At 34.4% G+C, this 25679-nt stretch overlaps 1 protein-coding gene across 1 annotated transcript in view; it reads right to left on the bottom strand.

The window, feature by feature from the left end:
• fra10ac1 (FRA10A associated CGG repeat 1) overlaps window positions 1–25679 on the bottom strand; it is a 29440-nt gene that overhangs the window by 1436 nt on the left and 2325 nt on the right. The window contains exons 2-13 of the mRNA XM_056470053.1: window positions 25268–25344; window positions 23503–23595; window positions 23372–23417; window positions 23103–23179; window positions 20408–20491; window positions 20243–20327; window positions 18410–18455; window positions 6570–6683; window positions 6153–6195; window positions 5925–6055; window positions 4781–4825; window positions 281–371 (exon numbers count right to left, since the gene is read on the bottom strand). Of these exons, the coding sequence (XP_056326028.1) occupies window positions 281–371; window positions 4781–4825; window positions 5925–6055; window positions 6153–6195; window positions 6570–6683; window positions 18410–18455; window positions 20243–20327; window positions 20408–20491; window positions 23103–23179; window positions 23372–23417; window positions 23503–23595; window positions 25268–25344 (932 nt within the window). The remainder of the gene's footprint in view (window positions 1–280; window positions 372–4780; window positions 4826–5924; window positions 6056–6152; window positions 6196–6569; window positions 6684–18409; window positions 18456–20242; window positions 20328–20407; window positions 20492–23102; window positions 23180–23371; window positions 23418–23502; window positions 23596–25267; window positions 25345–25679) is intronic.

Below are 25679 nucleotides of genomic sequence, written 5' to 3' on the forward strand. Positions count from 1 at the left end.
TGGGAAATATTTAAAAAAGAAAAAGAAATTCAAAGGGGGGCTATATAATAATTCTGACTTTAACTGTAAGGAGCTGATGATCTGAATCAGGTGTGTTTGGTTACAGAGACATGGTAAATATGCAGAGCTGGTGATCCTCCTGGAATGTGGTTGAAAAACACTGGTTTAATAATTTTAGGACAACTTTGATGAAAGGTGACGATCCACTTTAATGTTGACTGCTTTACACTACTCCGCACTGTGGTAAAATTCATCTTAATGATGTGTAAATGGACCTCACCGTGATTTCTCCTCCACAGCAGGAGCAGGACCCTTCCAGTGCTCTGATTCTGATGGACCCTCTGCATCTTTGTCATCTTCATCATCACTGCCTGCATGTGGAGAACACACTGCATTAAATGCAGGAAACCCATATCAAAACAGGGTAAATAGAAGGACTGAACCAATCCAACACCAGACACTTTCTTATCAACACTCCACGTTTCTGGAAAACATCTTGCATTTCTGAGTGTGCTTCACACAGGTGAGTGGGCTTCACAAACCAACTGTAAGTGACTTTCCTCTCCATATGCACCAGACACCTTATAAGCACCACATAATTCTGTGTTCTTCACACAGATGAGTAGGCTTGACAAACCAACCGTAAGCGACTCTCTTTTCCTCTCCATATGCACCAGACACCTTATAAGCACCACATAATTCTGAGTGTGCTTCACACAGGTGAGTGGGCTTCACAAACCAACCGTAAGTGACTTTCCTCTCCATATGCACCAGACACCTTATAAGCACCCCATAATTCTGTATGCTTCATACAGGTGAGTGGGCTTGACAAACCAACCGTAAGTAACACTCTTTTCCTCTCCATACACACCAGACACCTTATAAGCACCCCATAATTCTGTGTTCTTCACACAGGTGAGTGGACTTCACAAACCAACAGTAAGTAACACTCTTTTCCTCTCCATATGCACCAGACACCTTATAAGCACCCCATAATTCTGTGTTCTTCACACAGGTGAGTGGGCTTCACAAACCAACAGTAAGTAACACTCTTTTCTTCTCCATATGCACCAGACACCTTATAAGAACCCCATAATTCTGTGTTCTTCACACAGGTGAGTGGGCTTCACAAACCAACCGTAAGTGACACTCTCTTTTCCTCTTTGTAAGTTCGGTGGGAATAAACATTGAAAATATTTTTAAAATTACTTAGACTTGTTATAAAAAATTATATACATATAATTTATAAACTCTCTGATGATTTGTAGTCCGTCTTTTATCCTTATTTGTACAGCACTTTAGATAAAAGCATCTGCTAAATAAGTTAATGCAAATGTCAAACAGTAATATTTTAATATCAATAAAACAAAAACGAGCACAGGGCTAAGTTGTGCTGTTGTTGCAAACATGGGAACAGCAACAATACCAAAGGAATTCCTGAAGGTTACTAGTTTTGAGCACTGTCAAATCTGAACAGAATGTCCATATATGGCATCACATCTCAGTAGCAAAAATCTGACAGGAGAAAACAAGCAAGGATTGAGTGTTTAAGTTAAAACACTCCCAAAAGAAGGTATTTGTGCGTATATATGTGAAGCCCTCAAAGGTTAGGAGCTGTATGTAGGCTATGAGCATCCATCTGTTTTCAGTGAAGCTCACCTCAGGGTGTTTCATGTCAGCTACTCATTTATTAAAGTTGAGGTACTCTCATCTGAACACTGTAAAGACTGTCATCGTAGCACTGTAAAATGTCGACACTATGGACGATTGTTTTTTTTTTAATATATATATATATATATATATTATAGGTTTAATGTTACATTAGTGGCTTAGAAAGCCACTCAAGACTTAAAATTAAAATCATCAAAATAATGAATTTGGCAAGAACAAAAATGAGTCGCAGGATAAAAATATTGCAGCAACAAAACTACGGAGTAGGATGAATTACATAACAAAGTACAGTACAATATTGAATGTAAAGGATTTTCGAGAATTTGATGTGTTGTTTGAATATGGGAGTTGTTTTGGAGGTTTAAGCATATGTTTCAGGGTTACTGAGTCCATGCTTGAAGGCGCAGATGAAGGCCATTAGTCATTAGCTTTCTTGTAGAGTCATACCCTTATGAACAACCGCCTGAAGAGCAAAACAAGACTTTTTTTCTCCACCTTCGGACAGCAGTTCTTTGTGCTAGGTTTGTTTTTACCAGGTAGTCATATACTATGAGTCAAAATTAAGTTTAGACCTCATTCATTTTGCAAACTAAATTATCATAAATATTATTTTAATGATCTCATGTGTCAACATGATGCTGACGAATTGCAGAGCTCGTGTAAACATTTAACCTATCTATAAGGTCTTCCATGAAAATAAATACTATAGTGATTTACAGTAAATAATGCAATGCTTTTGAACCATATTGTAAAGTACTTGAATTGATCTGTTGCGGTTATTCTATTGTTGATATGGCAATACAACATCTAGCCTATATTATTATTTTAAAAAAATACTTTTCTACAACAATACACTACTGTTTACTGTAGTTAAACGTGTACTACAGGATTTATTACAGTTGATCAGTTATATACTTATATTATAATATACTTTATCATAGTATGGTTCAAAAACACTGTAGTATTTACTGTAGCAGAATATTTTTTTCATGTGGTAAGATTTCCTAACTAACATCACAGTTTTTAGCACATATTCATCATTCAAGGATTGTCAACGTTAACGATGATTCGGGAAGTGTTAACGCATTAACTTTTCCTTAACGCAGATTAATTGTTTGGTAAATTTGACCCCGATTTATCGCCGTCATGATGTGTACAGCGAGCGAACGCCGTCACTCGCCATGTTTTGATGAACAGAGGTTTCTTTATTAAAAAGGTTCCAGTGTGATGTTTAGATAAAAACAAAGACATGTAAACGTATTGTAGTTATGAACTGTCCTTCCACCGAAACACAACATGTTTAAAGTACTATCTCCGGGCTAACTTGTTTTTGCAGATGTAAACAAAGATGCCCGCGCAGAGACGGCGTCAAAGAACACTAGATGAGGGGAGCAGAAAGCCTGTCGTTACCAACAATAACAACTGTAAAGCTAACGTTATCTTATTCCTTCACTACATGGAAGATATTCACAGACCGCAGAGCCAGCAACACTCACTGGACATCAGTAAGTAACCAAAACTAACAAGTTACATTGGTGTAACTGCAGTCAATGACAACACGCATCTGCCCTCATCCACGTTAGCCACGTTAGAAACAAATAATAGAAAATCTGCGTCCTTAAACTCAATCGTCTTGTATTTCTTCATTTCAACACTGCACATAAAGTCAAATTAATCTAGATTAATCAAGACATATTGATACATTTTCAGATTAAGACAAGATTGACATTAATATTCATAGTTTTTGTCTCAGTAATGTAGACAGCTTCTAGAAGCTTGATATCAGTAGTTGAATTTTCCTACAGTTTTTAAAATTGTTGTCAAAGTCCAACAGCACACCATTTTTTAATACATTCAGCTGCTCTCTAGGTCTGTTGGGAGTAGCTTCGCTTAGCATAAATCATTGAATTAGATTAGACCATTAGCATCTAACTGATAAAAATACAAAAAAGGTATGATAGCTTCTACCGCTTTATCTATAATTTTCCTATTTATAGCTGTAACCTACAGCTATGGAAAACAATTAAGAGACCACTTGCAAATGTCCAGTCTCTCTGGATTTATTTGGTATGTTTGAATAAAATCTCAATTGTTTTTATTCAATATAATCTGGATGGTTTTATATTGATTCTTATAAACAAAACATTGGTATTCTGTTGGTAAGCGGGACACTTCTGTAATTACATTGTGTGCTAAGAACAACAGAGAATTAAAAGTTGCTTTTTAGGTCAATATGGCTATGACTAGGCCTATTCTCGTCTGGCATTATAATCAAAGAACTTTGCTGCCGTACCATGGCTGCAGCAGGTACAGTGACATTATGCATTGCCTGAAAATACAACCTCAAATCAGAAAAGTTAGGACAGTATGGAAAATGCAAATAAAAATAGAAAGTAGTGATTTTATTTTCAAATTTACTTTGACTGGCCTGTCTGCAGTCCCGACCTGTTTCCAATAGAGAATGTGTAGAGCATTTTGAAGCGAACGAAGACCCCACACTGTTGCCCACTTTAAGACTTATTTGCAGGACAAATGGGACAAAATTACACCTGAAACACTTCATCACTTGGTGTCTTCAGTCCCAAAACGTCTTTTAAGTGTTGTGAAAAGGCATGGCAACATTACAAAGTGGTAAATGCCTTACTGTTTCAACTTTTTAAAAAATGTGTTGCAAGAATTAAAATTAGAATATGTGTTTATTTTGAAAACGAAACCATACAAATCATGAGGAACACATTAAATAATGTTTGTTGTATTGTCTGCAGTGAAATACCGAAAGTCCGAGTAAATTTAGAAATCACTTCTTTCTTTTTATTTAGCATTTTTCATACTGTCCTAATTTTTCTGATTTGAGATTGTAGTCCCCCAGCTAGCTAACATCACTGCATGGAGCAGGACCTATATATGGGTCACAGGTACCTAAAACCTTTGAGTTTTACCTCACATATCTTTGTTTTTCTTCTTTTGAGAGGTGGCCTAAATAATGTGGCTTGAAGCAGATTGAAAAATGACAAGCTTATGAAGCAGTTCTTTGATATTTTGCCCTCCAGGTCTCTGCGGGTCTGAATTACAATGATGAATTGGGAACAGAGGGAAAAATGGCGCTCACCTTTATCTGACACCTGGGATTCCTCTGAACTTGAAGATGAGTACTCTATAGAGAAAACAGGCTTTATTTAATAAGTCACATTTGCTGATCATTCAGGACAAGTTTCCATTTAAAGATGCCTTAGAGTGATTTAATATGTTAAATTGTTTTCTGATATCTACATAGGTATGTAGATTAGGTAAGCACAAAGATTCTTTATTCTATAAACGTTTTTGTGTGATCATTTATAAACACAAGCATTAACACTGTAATGTAAAGCTCAGTTTTGACCATATTTGGAAGGCTCTTGAATATTAATGAGCTCTTCTCTTATCATCAGAGTTGGTGCCTTGTTCTGATTGGCCTCAAAGGATTTACATCAGAATGACACTATATATGCCTAGGTATTTCCAGATTTTCATTCACCGTTTAAGGGTGATAAAATGAGACCCAGAGTTTGCTAAGAAGATTGTTGTTTATGGTTTTACAATATAACAATCAGCACAATTAACAATAGAAATATTCAGCATTAAGTAGCATCAGAGTATACAAATATAAAAAACATATACATCATCAAATCCAGTTTATGTTACTAGATTAAAACATAAATCAAATAAGAGCGTATGAGTGGTCAGTGTGATAACAATGGGTATTATGAGGCCAAGGTCAAAGGGTTCATAAAGGGTCCAAAAAATATTCCAGGTTTCTAAAAATATGTGTTTTGTTTTTTAATCTATATGTTAAATATTCCAAATTAAGCGTGACATTTATGATCATTTTTATATAATTCAAATGTTGGAAATGTGTACATACAGGAATACATTTAAATGTTTACAAACAGGAATACATTTCCTAGATATATAAGAAATCAGACCTACCCTTTTGGTAAATAAAGAGTCTGATACCTCATTCAATTCCACCCCAAAAAGATACATTAAAGGAGTCTTGTTATATTTCTTTGACAGGACCATCACAGAAGACTCATGTACATTATTCCAAAACGCGTTTAGCTAAAAAAAATTGTTTTATTGAATTTGCATATATTCAAATTATTATCTATGATTTTAATCAGACAGACCATTATTTTGTTTAAAAGACTAAAGCTAAAAGCATATCAGCGGTTGATCTGAATGTTTTTCCAACAGAAATGTGAATGTGAACTTGCCTTTGCGCCTCTTCTTGTGTTTGCGTTTGTCTTTGCGTTTGTTCTTTCTGGACTTCGATGATTTGGATTTCTCCGACACGTCCAGATTCTCTTTCGATCTCCGTCTCTTCTTCGCCGTTACTTCTTTTCTCCTGGAACAAATAAAGTAGCGTTTATGTGTCAAGGTTTTAAGCCAGTCTACAGATATCTGAATGTACAATTGAGTTTGTAGTGGCTGAATGTTCTTACTTGTGATGATAGTTCAGTTTGTAGGAACACTCTGGACACAGACCTTGAAAATGAAACAGATTTAAAAATGTTTTAGATCAAATGTAAGAGCAAATGCAATATTTACAATGAGGAATATTTTTCTTTGAGGAAAAATAATGGTTATAGAGCACAAATCTAGCTAAATTAACCATACAAATCTGTACAAAGGTCACTCTTGTGAAAATGCTGATGGCATTACAGTTTTGCAATATTATTATATATCAGTCTGTTGAGGTAAACTAATGTTAGTTCATCAGCAGTAATTATGTTATATTAGCAGAATATATATATCAGTCTGACAGATTTAGACATTTAGACACTAATTAGATGAGCTCCACACATGTGTCCTGTGAGCGGATGGGCATTAGATTGGCATTCAACAGCTCTGGCACTTACGCAGTTTGACTAGGGCATTCCTCTTCTCCCCCTGCTCCACATACGCAAAATTCACCTCCCAGCTCTTCAGACCCTCCTTACTCTCACAGCGCTTGTTACCGCAGAGGAACTGGCCTGTGTTATTCACAAATATAGAGTCACATTTAACATATACATAACAGAGGGAACTTAAAAGAAACTGATGATCACAGTTAAAGGTACAGAGTTCTGCATCTGTTAAATATTTAGGCTAGCATCATAATGCTTTAATCTGCAGCTTTAATTATGGTATATACAACTTTGCAAAGTTGTTTTTCTACATATTTATACTATCATCTACTTCTTTTGTCTGATTGAAAGTTACTTAATTATGTTTTTAACAAGCACACAGTAAAACTATCCACTTTCAAGTTGTGGAATGTGGACTTTTGCTTAAAAACTTTTCATTATTTTTATAAAGCTGAAGTAAGAATAACTTCATTTTTCTTAATATTAACCTATTTATTGTACTTAAGCAACTGAATAATTCTTTATTATAATTTTTTTAAGTATGTTAAGACGTGAGCATAAAATATGATGTATCTGACTTTCAAGGAACATTCAATTGAGAATTTTACAATTTATTCTTACTTTTAGCCATATAAATACAACTACTACAGTAAAACGAGAGCTAGACTTTGTCAAGCACAACATGTTCCTGGATCATGATCACTGTTGCTTACAACCAGGGTTCAATTCTCAATTCTCAGGGTATTCTCAATTACACTCAATCTCAGGTGTTCCCACAATGTGCCTGTGAAATGTTAGGTCAAAACGCATTACGTATCATTTATTATATCAAGCAGTAAATGCCCCCTTTTTAGGTGGGAGCAAAAACATGCTGTTTTCTTTAAATGCAAATAAGCAGCTAGTCTCCACCCACTTTCCATAGGAGGGCGGGCCTTGGTTACTCGATTACAGTGATGTTAAGAACAACATTTAGAGTTGAAATAATCAATGCAAATGTTACTGAATGAAACTCAAAGCATTCTTCAGATTTACATTTAATAACATATGCTGGATAAGTTAGCGGTTCATTCCGCTGTGGCGACCCTTGATTAATAAAGGGACTAAGCCGAAAAGAAAATGAATGAATGAACCTTAAGAAATGTTTTCGGAAGTAAAATGTTCTTAAAAGTCAATTGAAGTGCCTTAAAATCGAAGCTTTGTTCGATGTCTTTAAAACAATAAGGCAAGATGAGACACACATATATTGAGACTAGACAACAGCAATTTAATAAAGATATAAAAACAAAGATGAATACATTTATTTTCAGTAAAACTTTACTCCTTTGGACATGTTCATTTTCAGAATGTTTGCGAATTGGGCCAATAAAGCTGAATGAAATGCATACAGTAGGGCTGCACGATATTGGAAAAATCCAACATTGCATTATTTTGGTTTGTTGCGATATATATTGTGAAATGAATATAATCTTATCAGATGATTTGAATATCTCTATTTGGAAATATTTAATTAATTTAGATTGACTTGGATGATCAAATCTTTTTTTCTATGCAGTGCAACTTTAAATAAATTACAAGTGTATATATAAATACAACAGAGCAAAAATAAAAGTTAATAACAGTGCTTTGTGGAATCTAACAGTATTCAAGTACAGAAATCGAAAAATCAATGGTAAAATATTATGAACATTATAGTATAAAGTTTAAAAAAAAAACATAATTTATTATTATCTTTATCTATTAAACTATAATAAATCATTTAATCCTGCAATGTGACTATTGCGGATACACACATTGTGATATCGATACTCAAACGATATACTGTACAGCACTAGTATACAGCCTGATGAAAATACATCAAAACATGAGAAGCCAAATAAAGAAAGACAAAAAAATCGAGGCTTTATCTGCAGCATGTGATATGACTGGGGTTACTGACAGGAGACCAGTCAGACAGAGCAAAAGCCACTCTCCTCTTTTGACCTTGGCCTAGCCATGGCTTCACCTCAGATATCAGCGGCCTGACATTAGTTTCAGCAGGCTTACAGCGGGATCCTCCAGATTGGAGTCCAGGGAAAAGTGCGTCATCAGGGAGTTTTTCTGCCAGGCGTCCCACACCTCTGACAGTGTGCCGTCTGGATCGGCTTTGGCTCTGAGCCCGACCACACCTCAGCTGAAAGTGAACCGCTTAAAGCATGGAAGCGTATTTACAACCATACGCAATTGCAGTTTTTATCTCACGATTATTTTCTTCATAATAAAGATTTTAAAATATTAAAATCATTTCCACCTGTACATTTGAATACTGATTAGTGAGAAATTGTATTTGTTTTTGTAAAATTACTTGTTTAGTTCTGTGGCCCAAAAAGTAAGATGTAAAACCAGACTTTATAGAAAATATTTCAAGATATACAGTGCTTAGCATATATAAGTTCACCCCTCACAAATCTCCCTTTTAAATTCATATTTTTAATAGGAAGCTATACAATATTATATTTGTGCATATACATTAAATTAGACAGTACTGAAGCCAAATCTGGAGCTTATCTAGCAAAATAACTTACAATAACAGTCCAAAAACTAGTAGACCCAAATGTATGTTATAGAAAAATATTAAACACATATATTTATAAAAGAGGAAGAATCAAAGCAGCAAAAAAATTTAAAAATTTAGTTGAAATTTTGTAGGTTGTAATTCTTCTTTGCAATATTTGCTTGAATTTAATTGTATTATCCTTCAATTTTTAAATATGTTTGGAGATTAATTTATTATTTTATTAAATATATCTGTTTAATAAATCTGTTTTGTTTAAATGCACCAAAACACATTGCCTACATTCACTGAGAAATGGATAAAAAATATTCATTTTCAAAATGGTATGTGCTCTATTATGCTGAGCACTATAAACTCACAGCTGCAGGCAAAATCTAAATTGTGAGATGTAAATTTTGGATTCTCAAGAAAATAAAAGTCTTTGCATATTTTCTATAAATTGTATTTTTTGACAGAAAAAAATATATATAAAATTTCTAGAAAAAAAAAATGCAATTACCAAATTAGAAACTTGAACTGCATGATCTAAACTGAAAACTCCAAGACAAATTTATAATTATAATAAAAAAAGGCCAGAGCTTATTATTTTTAATTCCATGGCAGAAATATGCTTCCATATTGAAGTTCACAGCGCTATCAATTGTGAGACTGATGTGTGACCCTGGACCACAGACCAATATTACGTGTTTTTGAAATTTTGACGTTTCATAAATTACCCAAAAGCTGAATATTATATTATATTATATTATATTATATTATATTATATTATATTATATTATATTATATTATATTATATTATATTGTATTATATTATATTATATTGTATTATATTGTATTATATTATATTATATTATATTATATTATATTATATTATATTATATTATATTATATTATATTATATTATATTATATTACTTCCAACAATATTGTTTGCTACAATTATTTGAATATCTGGAGGATTGAGAAATATCGAAATATTGAGAAATGAATCTTTAACTCTCTCTTGGTAGTTACAGCGTTAATAAGCACAGTTTGAGAATCCCCCACAGTACTATTTAAATTAAAGTTGTAAGGTCGTGACCCCGGCTGAAACAGGCGGTTTGATAATGAGGACTTGCTTGTTTTGCAACTTTCTGACCTTTGATAAAGTCTGTCCAACATGCATATAGAAAAAGCAAAACAACGGTGACTCTTTTTAGAAGGATTATGTCATCTTTACTTTGACATGGCTGCAAATAACAAAATATAAAGCCCTGGCAGATCATTGCCTTGTTTTTGTCCTGTAATTTACTTGACCAAAGACAAAAATCAAATGCTTCAATCTCTAAAAATGTCAATAAAAGTCACTCTGTTAAACTGCTAACATTAACCCTTTATTGGGCACTCATTAAAATTCTCTACAGACAAAAACCTGGAGTGTTACTACACTGTAAGAAATGCTGCTTTCCACACAATTCCTTTAACACAAATCAATTAACTTAAGTGTTTTTACAAATTTAATTGGATTAATCATAAAACAATGTCAAAAACACCCTCAAGAACTGTGTTGATTCAGCTCATTTTAAATAAGTATTCTGAACAAGCAGCAAAAATAAAAATGATTATTATTTACTTGTGTCACTAATGGTTCTTCACCCAATACGGTTTAAAAAGTGACGAGTGACATCATATTAAGCATAAATAAACACTAGCTACTTTCTTTTATAGTGCACCTTCACACTGCTGTTAGATATTGAGTGTGTGGTTGATGATCTTGTGGCTGAGAGAGTGACTGAGGCATCAAGCTCACGTTGCACATGCGGATTAATGAGATGCTCAATTAGCGCGTCTCTCTGATGACGTACGACTCCGACCTCTGCTATTAAGCTCGCGTGAGCAGCACTGAAGCTGTTAAAGCCAGTGAAGCTGACAAACAGCGTCTTTGGAGAAACGACAACACGCATCAGGGCAAACCCTCATTACCGCTCTTAGGGAAGCCCTCATTATGGTCAAAACATGGCCAGCACAGGGAAACTCCTCAGGACAAACTCCTCATGAGATCTGCTCAAACGGTCATCAGCAACAAACACACACACAATAATAATAATAATAATAATAATAACTGCATTATTGCGATTAACGAAATGTGAACTGACATACAGTGGGGGAAATAATTGTTGAACACCTCACCATTTTGCTTAGAAAACATATTTCTGAAGGTGCTGTTGACTTGAAATTTTCACCAGGTGTTAGTAACAACCAAAGAAATGCATATATGCAAAGAAAACAATATTAATTAGTTTACAAATTAAGTTATGTGTAATTAAATTAAATGCATGGAAAAATATAGAACACATGAAGAAAGGAAGGTGTAGAAAGGCAGTGAAAGCCCAGACAGCAGCTGAAATCTCTCAGTAGTTCTTTAGCAACCCTCTGCTCTTCGTCATTGTAAATGAATATTAGCTGCTTCAGTCCTACATCTACATTAGCAGGATGATGAAGATGAAACCAGGGGTCCATTCTTCGTACGTGGATTACTCAATTAGCTGGATTTGGTTTTTGATTATTTGACACGATGCAGGATCATTTCTTCTTCAAAACTCCTCAGAGAGTTGTTGTCATAGCATCAGGTCTGGTAGCTCAAACCTGCTTGGGAGCAGCAGCTTATTTCATATAAACAGGATCAGATCCGGTCTTTTCAAGCAAAGGCAATACTGAAAGTATGTACCGAATGCCGACATTTTCTTAAAGTAGTAGTTATATACACTTGGCAAAATATTGAAATAGTAAAAAAAATATATGTGTTTATAAAATAAATCAGCTATTAGAGATGAGTTATTAGAACTATTATGATTAGAAATGTGTTGAATAAATCTTCTCTCCGTTAAACAGAAATTGGGGGGAAAAATAAACAGGGGGGCTAATAATTCTGACTTCAACTGTATACATCTAGTTAGATGTAACATTTGCCTTAATAGACAATCATATAATTAAGGTGTTTACGTGAAGTGCTTTCATGTAAGAGTTTCCTGTAATTTTGGGTGACTTTAACTGCAGTTCAGCAGTTTCACTTTCACTCATGCACATTTCATTCATGCCCCCGTGACAAACTGGGGTATTAGACACAAATAAGGAGTAAAGACTGGTGAGAGTGTTACGGAAATTAATAAGCAGGCCAAATGGAAAGAAAAAAACTTCAGCATTTTGCGATGTGTGTGTGTGGTCCTTTACTGACAGTGTGTGGATCTTGTCGAAAAACACAGCGAAAAGTCCTACATGACGGTAATAGTTTGATTGCGGTGTTTACTTCAATAATGCCACTAATATATGCATACTCCACATCTTAATTCCATTTCTGTTTAGTTCAGTTATGACTTTAGTCAGATTAAGGTCATCAAAAATCGCTTGTTTGGAGTTTATGTAGGCCTACAATTCCAAAATTCATGCTTAACTGAATAAACAGTAAACACAAGTACATCTTACTGACCATAATTTATTTTTTCAGCAATTATGATGGTAGAACAGTTTCTCAAGCAGTTTGTTTTTGGAAACAGGAGATGAGCCCCTGGTCTAATGCGCCACCTGGCTTGAGAAACCCGTTCTCAAAGACTTACTTTTAGTCATTATTTGGGTAGCATACATATTCTGAAGGTGTGAATTCAACTGAGCCATTTTAATCTAGATTAATTCCAAGATTACAGTGAGATTAATCTAGATTTTAAAAAATTAATCTATGCCCAATCTGGTTCAATTCCATGTCAACAGCTCCTTTAGAAATATTATTCCCAGGAAAAAACATGACGTGTTCAATACTTATTCTGTGTGCCTATGAATGTCTATATGTGTGAGTGTGCCTGTGAGTGTACACGTATGTTTGTGCATGCTTGTTTATGTGTATACGTGATTTTGTGTGAGTGTGTGCATGTGTACGTGAGAGTGCGTGCATCTGAGTGTGTATATGTCTTTGTGTGTGAACCTATGAATGTGTGTGTGTGCCTGTGAGTGTGCATGGATGTGTGTGCATGCTTGTGCATGTCTATATGTGTCTGTGTGCCTACCTATGTGTGTGTGTGTGTGTGCATGTGTACGTATCTGTGCCTGCTTGTGTATCTGTATATGTGTCTTTGCCTGTGCGTGTGCGTGTGCCTGTTAGTGCATGCTTGCGCATACGTGTCTTTGTGTGTGTGCATGCTTGTGTAGTGTTTACGTGTCTTTGTGCCTATGAATGTGTTCATGTGTACGTGTGTGTGCGCATGCTTGTGTATGTGTATACATATGTGTGTGTTTGTGCATGCTTGTATATGTGTTTACATATATGTGTGTGTGTGTGTGCATGCATGCTTGTATATGTGTATAGGTGTCCGTGTTTGTGTGTGCGCATGCTTGTGTATGTGTATACTTGTCTTTGTCTGTGTATGCGCATGCTTGTGTATGTGTTTACGTGTCTTTGTGCCTATGAATGTGTTCATGTGTACGTGTGTGTGCGCATGCTTGTGTATGTGTATACATATATGTGTGTGCATGCTTGTATATGTGTATAGGTGTCCGTGTTTGTGTGTGCGCATGCTTGTGTATGTGTAAACGTGTCTTTGTTTGTTTGTGTGTTTGTGTTTGTGTGTGTGTGTGTGCATATACGTATGTATGTGTGCGTCACAGCAGCAGCTTGCTCTGGTTAATCTGCGGCTCAGGGTGATGCCGGTGATGCCTGATGGCAGATGGTTTATGACTCAGTCAGAAAATCGCTTTGCTGCTCTCTCTCTCACACACAAGCGTGACCGCGTGTGTTCACCTGATCAGCCTCCTCATTGATCTGCCTATTTGTTTGTGTGATTCTGATTTTTACACGTACTTCACCCCTGTTTACCCACTAAGATAACATAACCGTGAACCATGACCCAGAGTCAGCAGTCTTTAAATTCATTGATTTTGGTTATGACACAGACAAACCCTCACAACACTGTCTGTACACTGTATAGTGACTGTCAGATTAGGATGATCTGAAACCACGATTCCACATGTAGCCGCAAAAAAATGAGCTATTTAAACATAAAACATATACTTTGGAGAACTTTTGGCAAACACTGTTGAGCCAACTCTATTTATAATGCATTATATGAGTAATCATAATCTATTAATAGATGCATAATGCCTTATAATTAATATTATAATGTCCTATAATCTCATCCATAACCATAACAAACATACACACTACCTGACAAAAGTCCTGTCGCCTATCCAAGTTTTAGGAACAATAAATAATAACTTGACTTCTAGTTGATCATTTGGTATCAGAAGTGGCTTATATAAAAGGCAAAGGCCTCTAGATTACACTTATTTTACCAAATAAAATATGATCATGCCTTGATTTTTAATTATTTAATTAGGACAGCAAGGTCTGACTTCGCTCTGACAAAAGTCTTGTCACTTAACACACATGAGAAGATTTATGAGGCGATTATAATAATACTAACTTTTACTAACTTTATTTAGCAGACTGACTAAAAGCTGAATGACTAGGGCCAGATGGAATCTGCAGACGTTTTTTACTATTTCTGCTGAGAATTTGGTAAAAATCTGCAGATTTTTGCTGAATTATTTTGGGAGTTTCATAACTAAAACCTTAATATGTGAAATAAATAATATCTTTTTAACTTTTATTTAATGTTTAAAATGCAAATCCAATTAGATTCACTTTATTTGGTAAACAAAGCAAGTCTCTTAAATAATATCTCTAGTAAAAAACAGAAAATACTACTGTACAAACTGCATTGCACATAAATCAGATGAACAATTTCATATTAGTCAATAATATTACTGTAATTAATAAAAAAACTGAATAATATAGATTTACACGCATTTACTCAAGTCAATAAACAGAATTATTATTGGGCTAAAAATCTGCTGAATTTTGCGGAATTCTGCGCACGCAGATTCCGTGTGGGCCTATGAATGACTAAATGTAAACTTTCAGCTGTGTACGTATTGCTTACACCTCTAAATTCTTAAGTACCTTAACCCCTTACTTTTTGAACATTGACTTGAAATGACATGTTCAGCTCTTCAACGCTTTGGTGCACAGATTTAAGCTTGGTCACATTTTTAAAAAGACACCTGACAGATTGTAACTGAAGTAAAAAAGTTCAAAAAGGTAAACAAACAAATGTTATGTGCCTTTATGTTTATGAAAATAAAAAACAACAAATGGATGTTATTAAAATGCATAAAATATGTAATTTACAAACAATGTTTTAGCCTAAAATTGATGAAAATATTTGAGCCAAATTTAAAGGTTACATCACAAAAAAAATGCTTTCAGGGAGATTTAGTTTGCCACAGTACCAAACATGACCCACAGATTCAGTTTCAATAACCATACAAAGGTGCCCCCTATGTTTCCTATGAGGAACAAGAACTGTATTCTTTCATATGTTTGATAATATCTGTAAAGTATACATCGAATTCTGAATTAGGCTGCATTTACACTGCATGGTTCAAGTGACTCAATTCCGATTTTTTTTCTCCCATGTGGCACAGATTGGATATGGCTCATGTACGTGTAAGCAGGAACAAATCACATGGATTCCGATTTACTCAAATCAGATTCAGGACTTGTTCAAATGTGGAAATGTATCCGATATGAATCGGATATGTGTCATAGTGTCTGCAGTGTAAGCAGGTAGATTGGATTTTCACCCGTCATTAAAGCCGTAGCAAATGATGTCAACTATGATGCTTTCATTTCAGAACAGACTTCAGCAGAGTCCCAAACCTTAAATCCCATACACGAGGACTAAAAAAGATTTTATATTATTATATTAAATTATATTATTATAATAATATTTAAGCATGTTAACGAGAGCAAGAGAGCGCAATATCAACCATGTAAATATCTAAACTAATATAAAACTATTGCATACATCACGTGCACAAATCACGCCATGGGCATGACATTAAAATGCCTACTGGTTTAAAAAGGCCTAGATTAAAAGAAGAGGGCCAAATGAGAACGTTTCTGTTATAAACTATAGTAAAACAACTTGTCAAAAAGAACTTTTAAAAATGAAGCCCTGCAAACAGATTAAATACAGGAAAGGAGAAAAGGGTGCTGTTTTATTATCAGCTGTCAGTCAGCGCCCACTCTTTTTTTCCTGCTCTTGCCCTGTGCTGTGTAAACACAGACAATCGGATAGGAGTCGCTTTTAAAAGATGATGTAAGCAGGTCAGCAAACAAATCGGATACAGTTACAAAATCGGAATTGACCATCAAGATCTGCAGTGTAAATGCAGCCGTAGTGTGGGACAGTTTGGTGGTATTTGATTTGAATTTAGCCCCAAATCATCTAAGGGCGCACTCACACTATGCTATCTGAACCGTGCCCAGGTGCGTTTTCCGGTTCGCTTGAGAAGTGTGAGTGCTCTGAATTGGGCTCAGGCGCAGTTCAGTTGCCCAGTTGGAAAAGGTGTGCCAGAGTGCGGTTTACAGAGTGCAAAGTGCGCCTGAGCCTGAAACTGAAGAGGAGACGTGACTTTAAAGGGACTGTTTCATATGGATTTATTAATCATTCTTACTATTCAATGCACACAAACTGTCGTAGTTTATTATTTAATTAGTTAGTAATTAGTTTATACCTGCAGCACGAGGACTTTTGTGATTATTTATGAGCGTCAAAAGTGGCTGATCTGTTCGGCAAAAGATTTGACTGCGGGTCACTGCATCCTGAACGACTAAAACGATATAACTAAAGCAATGTCCATTGTGCTGAGCGAGAGCGCTACTCTTCTGTTATACTAAATAGCGCGTCATCGATGACGTTAGCGTGCTCGGGCTCGGATGCAATGTGAGTGCAGGCTGTCGGGGGAGACGGGAGGGGGGACAAGCATGCTTCGGCACGGTTCAAGGGAACTGTACATAGTGTGAGTACGCCCTAAAAACCTCTAAAAACCTCCCATGCGGATTGCTGTAGCAAAGTAATGCTTTATGACTTATGTGTTTCCTTGATGCATATATCAATAAATAACTATTGCTCAGTAAAAAATCATTAGATATGGATGCTAGCCATTATAAGCTTTCAATTGATCTATAGTTTGTCATCATTGATTCATGTTAGATTAGGATTTCATTTGCAAACAAACTAATGTAAACATAAGAATCCCAAGTTAAGGGGTTAACTTAACTGCTACATCTGCATTGATAACTATTAATAAATCAATCCCATTTTTAAATGCACAGTGAAACAATATTTACAGATGTTATGTGTATCTAATTGTTATTTCAATTTTTGTGCAACACGTTGCTCAGTTTTTTTTATCCTGAAAAGAATCAATTAATTATACAATATAATACAATATAAATAGTTATGCATGAAATGATGCATGTATTATAATGCAGTAAGAGTACTTGCTTTACTATTGTGCTTATTTATCATACAATACAACATCAGTAGGCTGCTTATGTGGTATTGAGCATGATGGATTATGAATATTTGACATATTTAAAATATTAATTACATTTATTTACTGGCTTCACTGTTAACTACAAAACATGTTAAGTCAAATAAATAGTTAAACATTCAATGAAATTCATTTAGCTGTGATTTGAATATATGAATGTTGTTGAACTAAAAAAATGATAATTATTACTATTGCCTGTGCTGTTGCTATTGACATCCTGTGCATGATTTTTAATTCGAGTCATTTGTGAATAATAGTTGAGGGAAATAAAACAACCTAGCATGTTGGGTCAGACACATAACTCGATCCAGCTAGGTCAAAATAGACTTGTGTGCATCATTTCCTAATCCAAAATGCTCAGAATGTTACTGTTTTTAACACAGCATTCTTTCTAACACTCACAATTGATCAGTTTATTTAAATGCTTGTTTTTATAACAAAAATGACTTCCTGGCAACTAAAAAACTTCCTGGCAACACTAAAGCTGTTTTTCAGTCTGTCCATGAGATCATCTGCCAGTGTTGTTAGACAAAGTAAATCTGCATCACCATCTAGTGGCTGAAGATGGTAATGTTTGGATTTGGCCTCCATTTTATAGCTCTTAATCATGCATCCAGAATACTTAAATAACTTAAGTTTCAGGTCAGGTTTTACAAACTGGATTTAGGTTAAATCAGGACTAAACCTTCAATAAATGCTTCAGAAAAACATTGCTGGTGTATATCTTAATGGTAATCAATAGCATTTGAAGTATTTAAAGACAAGTCTTGTTCAGTTAAGACCGCTCATACATGCAGCCTTGTCTGTGAAATCGGAGATCAGTGTGTTAATTCCAGTAATAGGTATAAAAGTAAAATATAGTTTTTAAATACCTTTTCCAGATATTACTTCATTTTCAATGCGCCACCTAAATCCAAACTAACAGAAAAGTTCTGATGTGAATGTGAGTGAATACAGAATTAAACAACATTGAAGATGATTAATAAAGTATTTATGATAAAAACTATCAAGGTTACAAATTATATATTCTCAAAATATTCAACATGAAAAAAGGACTGAAAAACACATTTATAACAAGCAAAAGGCATTTTAGTACGCATTTAATGATAGGAAACCATTTCTGATTTGTTTTTATGTAAACATTAGAATAACTAGTTGCTAATGTCTCAAGATGAACTGAAGCAACATGATAATTCATGCAAATTCTTTCAGAAAAAAATCATGCATCAAATGAATGAAGAGAATAAAACGTTTTCTGAATGAATCAAGTATCAAATGAATCATGTTTTCTGAATTGATTTTGTTTTGTTCTTCATTGTGTACTTCGCCTCCACAGCTTTGTTCACTTCAGTATATCTTAAATTGAAATACATCTTCATTTCTTCATTCCAAATATCTAGACGTTCTTAAATCAAGAAACCCTTTCCTGACAAGTAATAAGTATTGTCTTGTTCTCAGAAATAATCATACAAAATGAAGTGAGTTTTGCGGCATGACGGCTCAGTGGTTAGCACTGTCGCCTCACAGCAATAAGGTCGCGTTTTAGAGTGCCGGCTGGGCCAGTTGGCATTTCTGCGTGGAGTAGGGCTGCACAATATATCATTTCAGCATCAATATCGCAATGTGTGCATTCGCAATAGTCACAGCGCAGCATCTGCAATGCAAAGTTGGGATTATCATAGTTGATCAGCAATGAATGAAGAATGTACAGTGTTATTTTACATTATATTTGATTATTCAATGTTATTACACTTCTCATAATGTCGGATCAAACATATCAATGTTGCAATTCTACAAAATATATGTGCTGTTAATAAAACACATCTTATACATTGTTGATGCATTTTCCCCCCTTCATTTACAAATATCATGATATATTGTGGAGGGTTTTCTTGTGATATATCGCTGATATTGTGATCTATCATAATCAGGGGCAAAATATCATATCGTATCGTATTACTGTACTACTTATTTCACTTTTATCTTTGCTCTAATTCATTTACATTTGCTATTTCTTTGATTCACTCCTCCACACGATTATTCCAATCAAAGTTAATAATTTCATTCCAAATAGAGCTATTCAAGGCATCTGCCTAAATTGTATTCATATTGAAATATATATCACAGAAAAATAAAATGGCACAATGTCAGATTTTTCCAGTATCGTTCAGCCTTAGTGTGGAGTTTGCATGTTCTCCCCGTGTTGGCGTGGGTTTCCTCCGGGTGCTCCAGTTTCCCCAGTCTAAACACATGCGCTATAGGTGAATTGGATGGACTAAATTGGCCATAGTGTATGAGTGTGTGAGAGAATGAGTGTATGGGTGTTTCCCAACACTGGGTTGCGGCTGCAAGGGCATCTGCTGTGTAAAACATATGCTGGAATAGTTGGCGGTTCATTCCGCTGTGGCGAGCTTTCATAAATAAGAGACTAAGTCGAAAGAAAATGAATGAATGAAGTTTTTTCCTTGAAATAAGCAAAATAATCTAGATTTTGCTTTGAAATAAGATTATTTTTCTTACTCCATTGGCAGATTATTCTTGCTTGTTTTAAGAAAAAACTTGATTTTAACATTATTTCTAAAAACAAGACAATATTTTTGCTTGTCTAGGAAATGCTTCTTGATTTAGGAATTTGTAGATATTTGGACCAGAAACAAGAGAACAACTCGTTTTTTGCAGTGCAGAGTTAAATAAAGAAATCAAACCTTATTTTCTTTGTATCTGCTGAGGTCTGCAATGCAGTACTCCTTGAAGAGCTTATCGTAGTACTTCTTTGCGAGCTCTTTCTCCCTAAACATTTCAGAGACTTTACATTAGGATGACTGGTCAAGATTATAATGACAGACAGACTGACATGCAGGCATTATTACCATGTCATATCCTCTTCGTCCTCCTCTCTCCACAGAAAACGGTGGTTCTCTTTGACCACATCCAGATCCGTCTTATCTTTAGACCTGCGGATGGAAAAAACGGTTCAGCTAACCTGAAACTGAATTACAGCTGAAGTCAGCAATTTATTGTTTTCATCAATTATTAAAGTGCCTCTATTACGCTTATTGAGATATTATCTTTCATGAAGTGCGCAATGTAGCTTTTTGTGAAAGTAAAAGGTCTGCAAAAGTGCACAATAAATGGAGTTATTAACTCTTAAAAGAAAGAAATGACACCGAACTATACCTGAAATATAAAAACACCTGAAAGTTGTCAGTCATTTCAGTCATAATTCCAGCAGGTTTGTAACAAATCTGCACAATGCCAGTCTAAGATCTAAGAGTTGTTTTCTTGTTTTTAGACCAAATATCTAAAAACTCTTAAATCAAGAAGCATTTTCTAGACAAGTAAAAAAAAGTTGTCTTGTTTTTAGAAATAGTAGGTCAAAATTAAGTGAGGTTTTCATTAAAAATATTTATTTTATCGTTCATATTGTCCGTGCATTTAACTTAAGGCCAGTTTTTAAAGCCTCTGAATGAAACTGATTCTATTCCCCTCGAATTTGAGCTCCATGTTCTGCTGTATTATACTGTAAAAGCCAGTGTTTCCCAACCCTGTTCCTGGAGGCACACCAACAGTACATTTTTGGATGGCTCCCTTTTCTGACCCATTAACTTCAGGTATTGGAGTCTCTTCTGCTGTTATGATAAGTTGATTCAGGTGTCTTTGATTAGGGAGAGGTTGAAAATGTGTACTGTTGGTGTGCCTTCAGGAACAGGGTTGGGAAACACTGATATAAGCCATAAAAAAACTTATTCAAACTTATTATAAAAAACTAAACTAGATATTTTGTACAAAAGGCAGAAAAGTTTTAGATTTTTACAAATTTTTGTGTCAGATTTAACAGACTGCAAAAAAAATCTTGTTTTTGTCCTAATTCTAGTGCAAAAATTCCTAAATCAAGAAGCATTTTCTAGACAAGAAAAAAATATTGTCTTGTTTTCAGAAATAATAAGTCGACTTTAAGTGAGTTCTTCCTTAAAACAAACATTTATTTTATCGTTCTTATTGTCCGTGCATTTAACTGCAACTCAACGGCAGTTTTTAAAACCTCTCAAAACACATTTTCTGCTGTATTAAAAACATATGCAAACTTATTAAAAAACTAAACTAGATATTTTGTACTAAAGGCAGAAACTTTTCAGATTTTCACTGTTATTTCGTGTCAGATTAAACACACTGCAAAAAAATAGTTTTTGTCTTATTTCTTGTCCAATAATCTAACAGAATCCAGAAGCATTTTTAGACAAGCAAAAAAGTGTTGTCTTGTTTTTAGAAATAGTAGGTCAAAATTAAGTGAGGTTTTCATTAAAAATATTTATTTTATCGTTCATATTGTCTGTGCATTTAACTTAAGGGCAGTTTTTAAAGCCTCTGAATGAAACTGATTCTATTCCCCTTGAATTTGAGCTCCATGTTCTGCTGTATTATACTATATAAGCCAGTGTTTCCCAACCCTGTTCCTGGAGGCACACCAACAGTACATATTTTGGATGTCTCCCTTTTCTGACCCATTTACTTCAGGTGTTGGAGTCTCTTCTGATGTTATGATAAGTTGATTCAGGTGTCTTTGATTAGGGAGAAGTTGAAAATGTGTACTGTTGGTGTGCCTTCAGGAACAGGGTTGGGAAACACTGATATAAGCCATAAAAAAACTTATTTAAATTTATTATAAAAAACTAAACTAGATATTTTGTACAAAAGGCAGAAAAGTTTTAGATTTTTAACATTTTTTGTGTCAGACTTAACAGACTGCAAAAAAAAATCTTGTTTTTGTCCTGTCAAAAATTCCTAAATCAAGAAGCATTTTCTAGACAAAAAATATTGTCTTGTTTTCAGAAATAGTAAGTCGACTTTAAGTGAGTTCTTCCTTAAAACAAACATTTATTTGATCGTTCTTATTGTCAGTTTTTAAAACCTCTCAATACACATTTTCTGCTGTATTATTCATATAAGCTATAAGAAAAACATATGCAAACTTATGAAAAAACTAAACTAGATATTTTGTACTAAAGGCAGAAACTTTTCAGATTTTCATTGTTATTTCGTGTCAGATTAAACACACTGCAAAAAAATAGTTTTTGTCTTATTTCTAGTCCAATAATCTAACAGAATCCAGAAGCATTTTAGACAAGCAAAAAAATTATTGTCTTGTTTTTAGAAATAATAAGTCAATGTAAAGTCAGTTTTTTCTTAAAACAAGCTAAACAATCTGCCAATAAGATAAGCAAAATAAACGTGTTTTTGCTTTGAAATAAGAATATTTTATTTTGTTTTATGCTAAATACTGGCCTGACATCCGTAATACAGCATTTTTGGCTGTTTTTGTGGATATGTGTATATGCGGATGGTTTTGAAAAGGCTGCCATGTAGACGTTTCCGTTTTCAGCTATATTCATTGTTGTTGCCTTGAATGAACCATTCAGACCCTGCGAGAGCTGATGCTGCAATGTTTCTTATGAGAAAATGAAAATGTTTTTGACTTTGGCTGAATAGCATAATAATAGCATAATTTAAGATAACATAATAGGGCACTTTAAAGATTGCAAAGTTGTAATGAGAGTGACTGCTTACGTGGATCGCCGTAAGTCCTCAATCTTCCCTCCATAGTACAGAATGTAGTCGCTGACAAACTTCTTGTGACGTTCAAACTAAAGGCTGTTAAGGATTATTTTGACACTTCCCTAAAAATACAAATTCAGCGCTCTTACATAATGAATGAGTCTCTGAGAGCTGAAATCAAAGAATGTAAAATAAGCCATAAAGAAATTCAAAATATTGTAAATAAAGCTAAAAAACAAAACAAAAACAAAACAGCACTCTCATAGTGAAAAACAGGATACAGCATTCATTGATATCAGGTGTTGACGTCGATTTCTGGCTTCCTCTCTGTCAGGGGAAGAATAAAATACGAGTACACACACACTAGAGTTTGTGGACTATGCTGTTTTGATGGATGTGACGTGTAGTTTACCTGTCCCACTCATGAGCAGCAACATTTTTATGGGCCAACTTGGTGTGTTTGCCTTTCTGGAATGGCTTCTGTAAGAGTTCATCTTGACCCGTTCTATATATACACACACACACACACATACACACACACACACACACACACACACACACACAAGAGGAACAGCACTTCAATTAGTTCATGCAATCAAAACTATTCTTGCAAAATACCTTTTTTTCTAATTATAGTTTGGTCAAAACATATTTTATATTTTAAAGTATTGTTTGGTCAAGGTATTTTATAAAATAAATGTTGTTTACACCTGGTTTGTCAAAGGTGAAAGTTAAGCAACCATTACAGTGTTTAATTTGTCTGTGTTTTCTGTTGAATGATTCTGTAGAAACCTTGATACATTTTTAAAGATCTTTTGGAGAATAGAGAATTTAAAATAACTTTTGATTACAAATCTTACTCTGAAATTAATTTCTATGTCATTGTTCTATTAACTATATGTTAATTAATATTTTAATATTAGTGTAAGATTTTTATTCAAATTGTTTTTTTAAATCCTGTATTATATATATATATATATATATATATATATATATATATATATATATATATATATATATATATATATATATATATATATATATAAAATGCATTTGTTAATTTTATAAAATGAAAAAAAAAGTGAAGTTTTGTTTAATAAATTTAACGTATATATTTTAAAACATTTTTCATATAAATCATTATTACTCTTAGAATTCTTTCTTGAGCCTCTATGATATTAGTATGATTTCTGAAGGAGGTAAATATGCTGTAAATTCAGCTTCTCATCAGATAAACAAATCGCTTTCTCTTTAGACAGAAAGTTCATTTTAAATTACAATGATAGTTCACCATAGTACTGTTTTAACTGAATTTTTCATCAAAACACAGTGGCAGTTCATCCAAAAATAAAAATTCAGCCATTTACCCACCCTTTTGTGCCAAACCAGATTATATTTTTGTTTTATTATACACGAAAGATATTTGTAAGAATGTTGAACACCAGTAACCATTGACTTTCATAGAAGTCAATAGTTTATTTTTTGCACGAACTATCCTTTTGGAGGTCTTCATTTAAACATGCTGGAAAATAGTTTCTTCATTAAATAAGGCCCTAAAATAATGCAATATGATACTACACTGAAAAAAATTATTCAAAGATGATTCCTTGGATTTACTCAATTGTGGTTGTAAACAATTTATTTGGGCTGAATTTAAACAAACAAATTAAGTTGAACATTGCTCAATTTAATTTGTTTGTTTAAATTCAACACAAATAAATTGTTTGCAACAGTTTTGCATGCAACATGGTTTAAAAATATTCACAAAATATGAATCCAAAAACTATTGCTATTTTTTTGTTAGTGGCACAGCGGCTCAGTGGTTAGCACTGTCGCCTCACAGCAGGAAGATCGCTGGTTCAAGTCTCGGCTGGGCCAGTTGGCATTTCTCTGTGGAGTTTGCATGTTCTCCCTGTGTTGTTCTCCCTGGTGCTTCGGTTTCCCCCACAGTACAAACACATGCGCTACGGGTGAATTGAATAAACTAAATTGGCCGTAGTGTATGAGTGTGTGTGTGTATGAGTGTTTCCCAATACAGGGTTGCGGCTGGAAGGGTATCCGTTGTGTAAAGCATATGCTGGAATAGTTGGCGGTTCATTCTGTCGTGGAAACTTCTAAAATAGAGTCTAAGCCAAAGGAAAATGATTGAATGTTAGTGACACATAACTAAATCTCACCTATTTTCACCATCTTTGGACTGGCCTCCACCATCATCATCGCTGAAATCAGAGTCATACCCACCGCCTCCATGAACCTAAAGCATTCAAACAAATCAACAACAGAACACTGATAACACAGAATGCATATAAAAAAAAAACATCACCAGCATGCAGATGACTGTGTGTATTCATCATTAAAGCACAACATTTTAACACATTTGCTCCTGAAGTGATTTTGTATGGCAGGTGATTTACTAAACAAGTACAGGAGGAAAGGGGAAGGTGAGTCCAGCTGAGCGCAGCAGAGGCAGAAAGTGTTTCTGTTGATGTACTGAGTCAGCTGCCATGATGCCTCTTCAGCACAGCACAGGAAACACAACACCCACAGGCAAAACCAGCACATGCCAAGGTCACTTCTCACACTCACTTT

The sequence above is a fragment of the Danio aesculapii genome, chromosome 12 (genome assembly GCF_903798145.1).
Source record: "Danio aesculapii chromosome 12, fDanAes4.1, whole genome shotgun sequence".
NCBI classification, from domain to species: domain Eukaryota; kingdom Metazoa; phylum Chordata; class Actinopteri; order Cypriniformes; family Danionidae; genus Danio; species Danio aesculapii.